Source organism: Cannabis sativa, chromosome 6, assembly GCF_029168945.1.
Source record: "Cannabis sativa cultivar Pink pepper isolate KNU-18-1 chromosome 6, ASM2916894v1, whole genome shotgun sequence".
Taxonomy (NCBI): Eukaryota; Viridiplantae; Streptophyta; class Magnoliopsida; order Rosales; family Cannabaceae; genus Cannabis; species Cannabis sativa.
In genome coordinates this window covers 63,848,874-63,862,444 of record NC_083606.1, presented here as the reverse complement: position 1 = coordinate 63,862,444, position 13,571 = coordinate 63,848,874, and the positions used below count along the sequence as shown (strand labels likewise).

At 31.7% G+C, this 13,571-nt stretch overlaps 1 protein-coding gene across 1 annotated transcript; it reads left to right on the top strand.

The window, feature by feature from the left end:
- The first annotated feature begins 12,219 nt into the window (after positions 1–12,219).
- Positions 12,220–13,322, top strand: LOC133039001 (uncharacterized). The gene is made up of 4 exons (XM_061117771.1): positions 12,220–12,479; positions 12,559–12,735; positions 12,837–12,947; positions 13,035–13,322. The coding sequence occupies exons 1-4, from the start codon at positions 12,349–12,351 to the stop codon at positions 13,306–13,308; spliced, it is 693 nt and encodes a 230-aa protein (XP_060973754.1). The 5' UTR covers positions 12,220–12,348; the 3' UTR covers positions 13,309–13,322.
- The last annotated feature ends 249 nt before the right edge of the window (positions 13,323–13,571 follow it).

Here is a 13,571-nt window from a genome sequence, read left to right as displayed (position 1 = left end):
AGCTTGTTTCAAACCATACAAAGCTTTTTCAAGTTTGTACACATGGTCTGGAAATTGAGGATCTTTGAATCCTTTTGGTTACTCAACATAAACTTCCTCATTCAAAATACCGTTTAGGAAAGCAGATTTTACATCCATTTGAAACAATTTAATATTCAAAATACAAGCAATACACAAAAGTAAACGAATTGATTCTAATCTTGCAACAGGAGCAAAAGTTTCATCAAAATCAATAACTTCTACTTGCGTGTACCCTTGTGCCACCAAACGAGCCTTGTTTCTCACAATTGTACCGAACTCATCACTTTTATTTTTAAATAACCACTTTGCTCTAATTATATTTATACCTTTTGGTCTTCGAACAAAAATCCATACCTTGTTGCGAACAAATTGGTTGAGTTCCTCTTGCATTGCATTGAGCCATTCCTCAAAGGTCATGGCTTCCTTCACATTTTTCGGTTCATATTGAGAAACAAAACAAAGAAAGTTGATCAGATTAACATACCTTCTGCGAGTTACCATGATTTCTTCAGGATTTCCAAGAATGAGATCTTTTGGATGATTCAATTTGACTCTGGTGCTTGGTTCTTTCTGAATAGAATCAGTGATGATGTTTGGATGAGTCAAAATAGATGGTTCTGGTTCTCCAGTCTCAGTTGCAGCAGCAGATTCGTCATTTGCAGCATCAGAAATGGGTTCTGCTACATCAGGATCTGCTTTTGCTGCTTCTGGAGGAGCATCCATGAAACTATCTATCTTGGCTTCTGTGGAAAACTCTGAAAAATCTTTAAAATCATCGACAACCACATTAGCTGATTCCAAAACAGTTTGAGTTCTCATGTTATAAACACGATAAGCTCTACTATTTAAGGAATATCCAATAAACACACCAACATCACTTTTAGCATCAAATTTACCAATATGCTCACGATCTCTATAGACATAACACACACATCCAAAAACATGAAAATGACTTACATTGGGGCACTTACCTTTCCAGATTTCATAAGATGTTTTTGAGGTACCTGGACGAATAAACACTCTGTTTATTATATAGCAAGCTGTGTTAATAGCTTCAGCCCATAAGCGCTTTGTCAACTTCTTGCTATTTAACATCACTCTTGCCATTTCCTGCAATGTTCGATTCTTCCTCTCAACAACTCCATTTTGTTGAGGAGTTTTGGGAGCTGAAAATTCATGAGTTATACCTGTAGACTTGCAAAAATCATCATACACAGAATTTTCAAACTCCTTACCGTGATCACTTCGAATTCGAACAATTTTCCCAATATTACAACCTTTCTCAACTCTTAATCTCAAACAAAGAGTTTTAAAGGCATCAAAAGTGTCAGACTTTTCTCTTAAGAAGTCTACCCAAGTGAAACGAGAGAAATCATCAACACAAACAAAGATATATCGTTTACCATTCAAACTTTCAACTTGGATTGGACCCATAAGATCCATGTGAAGCAATTCCAATACTTTTGAGGTATTGATATCAGACACAAGCTTGTGAGTGATTTTTAATTGCTTCCCAAGTTGACATGGTTCACACTTACCAACACTTTCCTTACCAAGCTTGGGAAGTCCTCGAACAATACCTGCATTTGACAATTTTTTCAGGTTTTTATAATTAATATGCCCAAGCTTGGCATGCCACAAATCTGTGGTGTTGTTGATAGCTGAATGACAAGTAAACACAGGGGTTAGAGTGTAGCAGTTATCATTGGATCAAAATCCTTGCAAGATTCATTCATTATCATCATTAAGGACATAGCAATGATCACTATTAAATGAAACAGTAAACCCTTGGTCACAAATCTGACTAATGCTAAGTAAATTAGCTCTCATTCCTTCAACTAACATCACATTTTTCAGTCTAGGTAACCCTTCAAAATTTAGAGTTCCCATACCAACAACTTTTCCAGATAAGCCATTACCAAAAGTGACTTCTCCACATTGCATAGACCGAATGTTAGTCAAAAATTCCTTGTCACCTGTCATATGTCTAGAACAACCACTGTCAAAATACCACATTTGAGATGCAGCAGTTTTATCAGAAAAACTAGCTAGACAATTTTTCTTCACCCATATTTGTTTCAAACCTTTATGTTTCTTTTGAGATTTTTCCAAATTACCAAAATAATTTGCTTTAAACAAATTTTTCAACGTGAAACATTTAGGTCTGATATGTCCTTTTATACCACAAAAATTACAAGTGGGAACAAATCTTTTTACCTGAGATCTTACTCTTTTAGAAAATTCTGGAGATTTTGCAACATCAGAAACAGTTCTTGCTACAACAGGCTGTGAAATTGTTGCAGCAGACTTTGTAGCCTCAGAGTGGTTCGTTGGAACACTAGATTTTACAAACTTTGTGACTCCAGAACTTTCCATCCCATTTGATCCAATGCCTACGAAACCTCTTTGACCTGCATTCTGAGCTTTTTCAAAAATAGAAGATCCAGGGTTAAGCATTTGAACATTTTTCTTAAAATTTTCAAGTTCCTTTTTTAAGAGAGTGATTTTTTCATCTTTATCACAAACACTTGTCTCATACTCTTTTATTTTCAATTCACACATTTCAATTTGATGAGACAATTTTTTATTCAATTTATTCAACTCTCTATTTTCAGAAGCAACCTGAATCCATTTTTCATACATGACTTTGTATGATTTAGCAAGAGATTCTTCACAGATTTCAGACTCATCTAAATCTGATTCCTCTTGTTCGGTGGTATTATTCAAACATACCAATCTAACTTTCACCTGTGAATCACACAACACATTAGTCATAACAAAAGTTAGGGCAACATTTTCAAAATTATCTTCATCACTTTCGGTTTCATCATCACTTCAAGTGACATTGAAACTTTTCTTATTCTTTTTCAGGGTGTTTGCACACTCAGCTTGAATATGCTCAAAACCTTCACATTCCCTGCACTGAATTCTCTTTTTGTTAGAGACAGATGGTTTAATGAAAGTATTACCTTTTGAACCGTTCGAAATATTCTTTTATTTCCCAGCTTTTTCATATATTTCTGAAAATTCTTAGTTAATAAAGCAATCTCATCATCACATTCACTATCAAAATTTTCATTATCAGCAACTTTCAAAGCAATACTTTTACCTTTATCAGCAATGGATTTGGGTTTGTCCTTTTGTTTAATCTGTTGATTTAATTCAAAAGTACGTAGGGAACCCATCAATTCTTCCACCTTCATTGTGCTAAAATCTTTAGCTTCCTCCATTGCCAAAAGTTTAGTATCGAACCTTTCTGGAAGAACTCTAACAATTTTTCTCACAAGAACAGAATCATCAAGCTTTTCACCCAGAGCAAAATATTCATTAGTAATATCAGATAATTTTTCATAGAATTCAATTAAGGTTTCATTATCAGACATTCTAAGCTCATCAAATTTAGTTTGAAGCATGATAAATCTAGATCGCTTCACATCAGAAGTTCCCTCAAACTGAGTTTGAAGGATCTCCCAAGCTTCCTTAGAAGAAACACAAGATGATATAAGTTTGATATAACCTTCACCTACACCATTAAAGATAGCATGCAAAGCTTTGCTATTGTAGGCTGAAAGTTTATCATCTTCAATAGACCATTCCAGTTCAGATTTTATAGTAGTGTTACCTGAAGAATCTGTCTCAACTGGAAGAGACCAACCTGATAAAACCATCCTCCAAGCTCTCTCATCTTGAGATTTGATGAAGGCCCTCATTCTAACTTTCCAGTAAGGATAGTTAGAGTCATTCAGCAACGGTGGTCTAGAAATAGAACGTCCTTCTGCAAAAAATGACATTTTAACACAAAAACGTTATAGGACCACACTAAGAGTTTAGTGTCCCGCTCTGATACCAATTGAGAAACCGTATTTTTGCAAATGTCAGTTATATATAAGAAAATATAAGACTGTATGCGTCTGCAAAAGCAGAAAGTAATTCTGCTACAATAGAAACAGAACAAGCAGAATATAAAATATTTGCAGAGAAATAAATAACTTGACACAAGAGATTTATACATGGTATCAGTGTTCTCCCGAACACTCCTAGTCCACGAGGCCACGCCCAGAGAATGAAATCAATTAATAAAGTATCAAAATTACAAAGACAATTGACTTAAACAAGTTTAGACTCCCTCTAAAGTATTGTCGCAATCCTTCGTAATCCACTTTATGAATCTGACTTCTTGAAACACCTTCAAGCTCGAACTCCCTTCATCTTTGAAGTGTGAGTGCTTACTTCCTCCCAAAGTAAGGCTTCAACAAGTCTTCTCCCGAAGACCAAGTGCTTACTTCCTCCCGAAGTAAGAATTTATCAAGTCTTCTCCCGAAGAACAATCTCTTGTTCAATCAAGTAGTTCTTCACAACCTCTAGGACAGAGTAAGAACAAAAATAAACTACTAGAACCTAGATGAACAACTAGGCTCTCACAAAACAAAGAAAACTCTCTTCTCTCAAAAGATAAATGCAAAAAATGAATAATGGAAGAGCTAATTCGAATGGTTACTCTATAGGCTCTATTTATAGAACATAGAAACCTTAGAGACAACCACAAGTTCGAATCTACAGCTAAAAAATTTCCTTAGAAAACACGATCTGCTACATCAGATTCAGATGCTGACGCAGCAGATCAGACCAAAAACGGGAAACTTGCTATAATCGGGTCCGATCCTCTATCAATGCTTGATTCCTGCCAAAAACAGATTAGATATTCTGATTGTATCAAGATACAATCGAAATCAATAAGGAAAATGCAATAATTAAAGTTTCCCTAAAAAAGACAACTTTCCTAACAAGGAAAAGAGCAACTAAAAACCGAATTTATAAGGTAGGAATCCGAATATGAATGCATAACAATCTTACCATAAAAGAAAAAATTATTTTGTCAACTAACTTGCCAAAAAAGGACTTTACATTTTATTTACATGTTATTGTCATATTTGAAATATACTAGGTTTATGTTACGTTCAACGTATAATTATTATTATTTTAATTAAATTTAATAAGCTCATATTAAGTGCAATACATGTATGTTTAATTTTTTTAATTAGGTAATGTATTTTTTTTTTTAATTTTTGAAATGGAGTTTGAGATTTTGATTTTTAAGAAAAAAAATTTAGCTATTACTACATTGGTGTGTCATTTAAATGTGATTATATATATGTATGTTTTTAAAATTTTAAATTTGATAATACATATATTGTAATTTTTATTCTTAACTAAAACTCACATAACCAAATTTGAGTGTGTCTATATATAGATTGGATTCGTAAATTTGATATAAAGGTTCTTTTTTTCCATATTTTACGAAAAATATGGTGTGTGAATTCAATTTAAAATATAAAATAAATAATAATAAAGTTAAAAATATTGAATATTTATAATATTTTAAATTTAAATTTTTTTATATAAGTTATTTACATAATTTTTCATTTTATTTTAATTTAAAGTTAAACCAATAAATTTAAAAATAAGATTAAAAATATCATTAATATTTTAGGTATTTTAAATTAATATAAAAATTTATTTATATAAAATATCTATATAATTTTTATTTTAAAATATATATAATAATATTATTATAAAATTAATAAAGAATATTCTATTAAGTAATTGGATATTCTGTTAAAATTAGCGTAGAAACCAAAAAAAATATTGCTGAATCAAAAATTCTATTATATAGCCACAATTTATATAGAATAGATATAACTATAATAGCAGCCACATTGATTATTATTTTTACGAATTTTTTTCATCTCTAAAATTTTATAAATACAATATCTCATTTTATTATTTTTTTTTATTTACATAAAATATATATCTTTAATTATATATTATATTTTTAAAATTTTTTCTTCTAATTTATATTCTTAAAAAATATACCTATCAAACAAAATAAATTATATTATAAATATTATAATAAAAATTAAAATAAGAATTATGTGAAATTTTATTAGAAAAAAATAAAAAAAATTATACATGATTTAAAATAAATTATAAAAATAAAATTAAAATAAGTATTGAAATTAATACAAAATAATACAAGAAATTTTTTTAAAAAAATATTAGGAGCAATTTTTGAAAATTATTTTGAGTTTAATTTTTTAAATATTACTTATCATTTTGTAGGGTGTACTTTGCATATAATATTAAAAAAAATGATATTATGCATACTGCTCAATATATCAAATAATCTCAATCATATATATTTGCATACAGGGGCAGAGGTATGTAGCAGCCAAAGGTGGTCTTTTTTTTTCTTTTTGAAAGAGAGAGGACATCAATGTGCTGTGACGACGGAAAAAATATCATCGCCTCTGCATACAATCAAGGCAAACAGGCAGCCATTCTTCAGAGAACGACCCGACCCGAATCCACTTGAGAGCAAAACCTCATTCTTAAACTAACGATACCAAGAGTAATTAATCCAAAATCACGTGTTTAGTTTTTTCCTTTACTCTCATCTAATTTATTATGAATTTTTTGTAATATTTATTTCCTTGAATTATATTTTTTCTTTTAATTTTATTATAATGGTCTAAAAGTAATAAATTAACCTTTCGTTTTATCTTTTGAAAGTTCAAAATTCTCGTGAGAAAATTATTTGTTCACAAGAGAATAATTATTAGTGTGTAGTTCTCAATGATTGATTAATTTGAATTTCAATTCATATTCTTACCATTACATGAGAAGAATTTTAACTGATGGAGGAGATTTACTTATTTTCATAGGTTCATGTGAAATTGTGTATTCTTTCTTTTTCTTTTTTATTTTTTAACAACCTAAGATGACTTATTTTGGTTAAATTGCACGGGATTTGATAGCATGAAAGGTTGTCTCGAATGGGTATCTCTGGTCATTGTTAATTACACCCCTTTCTGTGGGAGAATACAACGGTTAAAATATAATTAATAGTTAAAAATAATTTTTTAATTGAGAATATTCTGTTAAAAGACACAATAATCAGTTAAATACGCAACAAAAAAATTAAATATGCACTTATATAATAGGTAAGATATGTATCAATATAGAGATATAATTTTTTATTAATTTTTGTTGATGAAATAGCAACTTTATTGAAATATTAGCATTTTGAAATACAAAAGGACTTTTAAATCAGCTAAGACATTATGCTCAAAGATGCTACAACCAAAGAGAAATCGAGAATGTCTAGCAATAGCATGAACTACTCGATTTGCTGATCATCTAATAAAACGTAAGTGCACATTATGTAAAGAAGATAACAAAGATTGACAATCCTAAATAAGTAAACCAAAAGTGGAGGACATGGCTTGGTTACATCGAATGGCCTGGACAGAAAGTAAACTATCAGTTTCAATCTCTACATTAAGCCAATTCTTGCTCTTAATCCAGCTAAGAGTTTCTTTAATTCTCAAGGCTTCCACAACCTCAGCTGGATAAATGCCTCCTTGAAAGAACGTCTTGGCTTCTATTAACTTCCCTCAGTTATCCCTTGCCCCTAAAAAAAACCATACGGACACTCTTGATTTTAAAAAGCAACATCAACATTAATCTTGATTTGATTCAAACCTAGTTTAATCCAAAACTCAGACCCATCACCATTATTTTCAATCAACAATGATAATAGAGTAGAATTGTCCTGAGCCTTCTTCCAATGATCAAAAGTAACAGATGCTAAAGCAATATTATCTGTTACGATAGAGGTTTGTTTATCCCAAACAGCTTGGTTACGGGCTTTCCACACTGCCAACAAAGCATGGCAACACGACAAATCAGGTCAGTATCAATGGTATGCAGCAGAGCCTCAAATCAGGTACCAAACAACACTGAGAAATTAATGTTTAGAGGTGCATCGAACACATACCAGCAAGCCTTGACAAAATCACAAGTGAGTAGGGCATGTGTGGTTGTTTCAGCATGAGTATTACACACAGGACACTTAGCTGAAACTTGCACATGTTTAGTGACGAGATTAAGACATGTAGGAAGACATTCGGAGATGGCACGTCATAAAAAATTAATGACTTTGGGTGGGATCTTCAAGTGCCATAATTTTTGCCAAAAACTAGTGTTGTTGGGGCCTAGATTTTTTGGTTTTGCTATTACAGCAGCAAGTAAGCACTATGGACAGTAAAAAGTCCCGATCGTTCCTCTACCCAAGACCAGCAGTCAGCTTTTGCAAAATCACATAATGGTATCCCTAAAATCATACTAATATCTCGTACCGAGAATAGGTCATTAACAGCAACAAGATTCCATCTTTGATCATCAACTTAAAACAGAGAGCTAACTGTGTTATTGTACAGACCAGGATGTGTGGAGGCAACGAATCTGTTGTCTGAATTTGGTAACCATGGTTGTCCAAGAATATTAGTAGTAGCACCATTGCCAATGATACATACAACACCTAAACAAACCATGTCTTGAGCACCCCAAATGCTAAGCCAAACAAAGCTTGGGTTATGTCAAATGTCAGCTGAAAGGAAATCAGAATTAGGAATATACTTAACTTTAAATACTCTTCCCACAAGAGAATTAGGTTTACACAACAAGCGCCAACCTTGCTTTGCAAGCATAGCAAGATTAAAATCATGTAAGTGTCTAAAGCCCATGCCACCCTCTTCCTTTAGGGCAGCCAGTCGATCCCAAGACATCCAAATAACATGATCTTTACTAGAGTTTATCTTCCACCAAAAGCTTGCCATTAACTTTTCAATTTCATTACATGTCCCAATGGGAAGGAGGAAAACACTTATGACATATGTAGGCAAAGATTGGAGAATAGTTTTGATGGGGATTTCTTTACCTGCACGAGAAAGAAACTTCCCTTCCTAGCTATATTAATACGAGAGATGACCTTGTTCTTGATAAAATTAAGTATTGTATTTATATTACGAACAATAATATTAGGAAGACCAAGATAAAGGCTACCTTCAGTAACTTCAAGCATGCCAAAGATTGAACAAATCTAAGAACGAGTGAAAGTATATTGGGGCAGAAAAAAATAGAGGATTTGGAGCTATTAACCTTCTAGCTAGATGCAGTTTCAAACAGATAAGAAATGTGTGAATACCATCAGCAATGCTCCTAGTTGCTTGACAAAAGAGAAAACTGTCTTTGATAAAAAAAAACATATGCGTAATCGACGAGACGCATTGAGCCACACGACAACCTTGAATAACCATATTGGCCTCGAATTTCTAAATTAAAGAAGACAAACCTTCAGCACAGATTATGAAAATATATATGCATAGAGGGTTCTGAATACCATGAGAAGGACAAATAGGGCCCAGCACATGGCCCCATGAACGACCTTATATCGTACTGAAGATACACAAGTCATAATAAGCTCAATCCATTTCTCAGCAAAGCTCAATCCATTTCTCAGCAAAGCCCATATGGTCCATAACAGCTCATCAAAGAAAATCCCACTCAACACAGTCGTAAGCTTTGCTCATATAAAGTTTAAGACAATGAAGTCCTTCGTCTTTCCAATCCTTTTATGCTTGAGGTATTGCATGACCTCGAAGGCAACTATTATATTATCCGAGATAAGACAACACGGGATAAAAGCACTTTGAGTGTCTGAAATAATCTGATCAATGAGTCCCTTATTGTTATTATTATTCTTACACTTGAAGTTTTTTTGGTCTTTTAACTTTTTTTTTTACTAATGTATCTCTATTTAGTTATAGCTTTTCAATTATAATATAATTAGTTTGTCAAGCATATTCTTAGATAGAGATTTTACTATATTGAGAAATTTATCGTACACTCCCTAGATTTCGGTACATTCTTCATCTATTTTGGCATCTAATAGAACTTTTTAGTCTATTTTTTTTCATGATCGGTTATTTAGAATTACTTAAAAATTTTTTAGAAAATTTTAAATAGTAATAGTGCTAAAATAAAATTTAAATATTTTATTGCACGTGTGACTATTTTATGATATATATACGTAAAAATAATTAAGTGTTTGAATTTTATTTTCAGTATTCTAAGCTATTTGAAATTTTCAAAAAAATTTACAATGATCTTAGAAAACCATAACATATGCAATTATAATAAAAATTGATTGAAAAACTCTTCTGAATACCGAAATATTTACCAAAATGTATTTTCAGAGGCTGCAGTATACATTTTGTCATATATCTATTCTATATAAAGTGTGCCTATATAACAGAATTCTTGGTTTATGAGAAATTCATGGGTGACTTTTTATTTATATTAAAAATAAAATGGTTTATTAATAAAAATAAAATAGTTTATGAGAAATTTATGGGTCCCTTTTTATTTATGTTTAATAATATAAATAAAATATTAAATCCCATTAAATTTAAAAAAAATACAATTGGGTTTTGCTTTGTATATCTACGATTGGCTTTTCTAAATATACTTATGTTATTTAGTAGGATTTTATTCTAAATAGGAATTTACTACTATTTATATATTATATTATATATATATTTATATTGCTAAAGAATTTTTCTATTTGTTTTTTTTTTTGGCTCGATCAGGTTATAATTGTTTGCCTCCACATCTGAATCTAAATATATAAAATGTGGCTATATAAACGAATTCTTGGTTTATGAGAAATTATTGAGTGACTTTTTTTTTAAAAAAAATATTTTCTTTTTTTATATAAAATGTGGCTATATAACAGAATTCTTAATGTTATTATTTATTTTTCTATCAAAATGTTAACAGAATATTCTAATATTTGACAGAATATTCTGATTAGTAAACTTTAATTACAATTGATTAATTTCAGCTAAACAATCTTACCAAAATTTAATCTAACAAATTTATCTCTCTAGAGCAAAAACCCTAACTTCCAACACAACCTTTACCAGTTTATAACCTTAGTTATAATTTCTTAAGCTATATTTTATAATTTTAATTTTCATTTTAAAATTTGAAAAATACTAATGAAGACAACATGCTACATGCTATTATACAAAAGTATTGCATTTATATATCCCACGATGTTTCAAAAATACTTTGGAAAGTTCATCTTGAATTAATTATTAATATGCACTACTACAAATATTCGTTTTCGCGACGATTTTAAAAACGAATTTTTTTTGGAACCGTCGCTAAAAAAATTAAGTAACTGTTCAAAACCGTCGGGAAAAATGAGCATTCCCGACGGTTTTGAACAGTAGCAACAATAATAGGCGACGGTTATTATTAAAATAATAAATATACGAAAAAAAATAATGGAGTACACCTGACGGCTTAAAAATGTCGGGTATAGTATAGCCGACGGTTTTAAACCGTCGGCTATACTATACCCGACGGTTTTAAACCGTCAGCTATACTATACCCGACGGTTTTAAACCGTCGGGTATACCCCATTATTTTTTTTTTAATTTTAATACTTATTAATATTATTCCCCCCCCCCCCCCCCCAATTTTTCAGCCAAAATAACCTAGTCATATACAGCCCCATTTCATTTGCCGCCCACTCTCTCTCGTAACCCCATCTCTCTAGCACGTAGCTCGGCACTACCTCTCCCCTCTCGTCAATTCTTCGTCGACGACGGCACTGCCCCATCTTCTCTTCGTCGGTTCTCCGTTCTCTGTCGCACGCGTGGTCTGAGGTGGTCGACAACGGCACCAACCCTCTCTTCTCTTCTCTTCGTCAGTTCGGAGTTCGGGTATGTTATGGCTGTCATTTGGTTAATTTTGTTTTATGAAGAAATGAAATATCATAGAATACTGTACAATAATAGAGATCGTCTACTACTCCAGTTGATGTTAATCAGGCCACTTTGGGTAAAATACTGTACAATAATAGAGTTATTGTGGTAAAAATTTCACTAGAATTAACTAAAGAAATGTATACATTACAGATTACTCACAAATTAGTCACATAGCAACATGATTATAATATATGGATACATATTCTTTTAGTTTGATCCACAATTTTGGCTAAGCATTCAAACTGGTATAGGGCATTTAGGAATTAAATGCATTCAAATCTGTCTTTGTCTTTATAGGAATGTAAACTAATTTTTATATATCTCCAATGAATCTAAAGGAGATATCTGTTTTTCGTTGGAAAAATATAGTCCCAATAGAAATATATAATGTCAAAGCTTACATACATTACTAGCATAAATATTTTGAAACTACCACCGTCAAAAACTAGTAAATCTCCTACCCTTTTTTTTCTTTTTTTTTTGTTGAAAATAAATGGTCTGTGCAAGTACAGTAAAATATTTATATTTAAAATGGTATCCAAACCAAAATTTTGATTCATAAGTTTCAATGTATTTGATTCATAAATTGGAGTGGACTATAATTACAAACTGAAAAAATGGCGACACACCAATATTATGGATTTCATCCATGCTCCAATTCCAAGTCCAGAATGAGCTATTTGGGGTCGCAGATGACTCTATTTGGCTTGCTAAGAGTGACATTCAAGAATTGTGCACCATGCAATACTTGGGAGCCCAACAAATAGGAGTTTGGTGCAAGTATGATTTATAACTCTTAATAATAAACTTGCTATTGTTCTTTGGACAGCAACAGTTATTAATTATGACATTTTATCAGGTACCTTAAAGAAAGACTGTTGGACATGGGTGGGTTGAATCGAGTCTATGAATTTTTGAATCCGGGTGCGATTGCCACCGATGCAGGGGATGAGAGTAATCGTTGCCAAGCACTAGTCGCTCGAATGACTAGGATGACTAATTCAGAGAAATGGCTTATTGCCCCATATAATAATAGGTATATGTAGATGTAAACTAAATAATTTCGATATTTTTAACTCTTCATAAAATTTATTATTATGTATATGTTAACAGTTTTACACTTATTTGTCCGAGCAGGAAGATGTTTCACTGGATGCTTGTAGTCATCCAGCCAAGTACGCAAACGGTGGCGTACTTGGATTCAGGCAACGACGACATCCCGAATGATTTGAACTTTATTATATCCACGTAAGTTCTATATCAAACATCCTAATATGTTAGCGTGTTCTTTATTTATAAATTTATATATGCTAATTAAATTTACTTTTTGTGTAGATCGTTCACAATGTATAACCGAATGGTACGACGACCTGATCGACCTACCCAGTGGATGACTCCTATTTGTCCTCAACAACCCGATGACAAACAGTGTGGATACTACGTCATGAAATTCATTGAAAGTTTCATGGTCGTAGAAGATCCAATACAATTGTTGACCCGACAAGATAGGTTCTCCACTCCGTACACTAATGATGAGATAAATATTATGCGTGATCGGTGGATTCATTATGTGAAAGCGGAAGCGAAGCGACAACAGTTACCGTGTTAGACAGTGTGTATACATATACATATTTAGATGATATTAATTAGCTTTAGTTCAATTATTGTGACTAGACAAAATTTTAAATATATTTAGACGTTAGTTTAATTGTTGTGACTATGCAGATTTTTACAAAATTTAAAAATTAATGTAGGAAAAAAAACTTGCAGAAAATTTGTTTTTTTTTCCTATTTTTCAAATGTACCGACCGAAAAAAACCGTCGCTAAAAAAAATTCAAAAACGAAACCAGCATATAAGGCACGTTTTAAAA

Excerpts from the sequence above, each read along its gene's own strand:
- LOC133039001 (XM_061117771.1), top strand. The coding sequence starts at position 12,349 with ATGCTCCAATTCCAAGTCCAGAATGAGCTATTTGGGGTCGCAGATGAC. Across the intron at positions 12,480-12,558 it reads CAAATAGGAGTTTGGTGCAA|GTACCTTAAAGAAAGACTGT; the intron begins GTATGATTTATA and ends ACATTTTATCAG. Across the intron at positions 12,948-13,034 it reads TTGAACTTTATTATATCCAC|ATCGTTCACAATGTATAACC; the intron begins GTAAGTTCTATA and ends CTTTTTGTGTAG.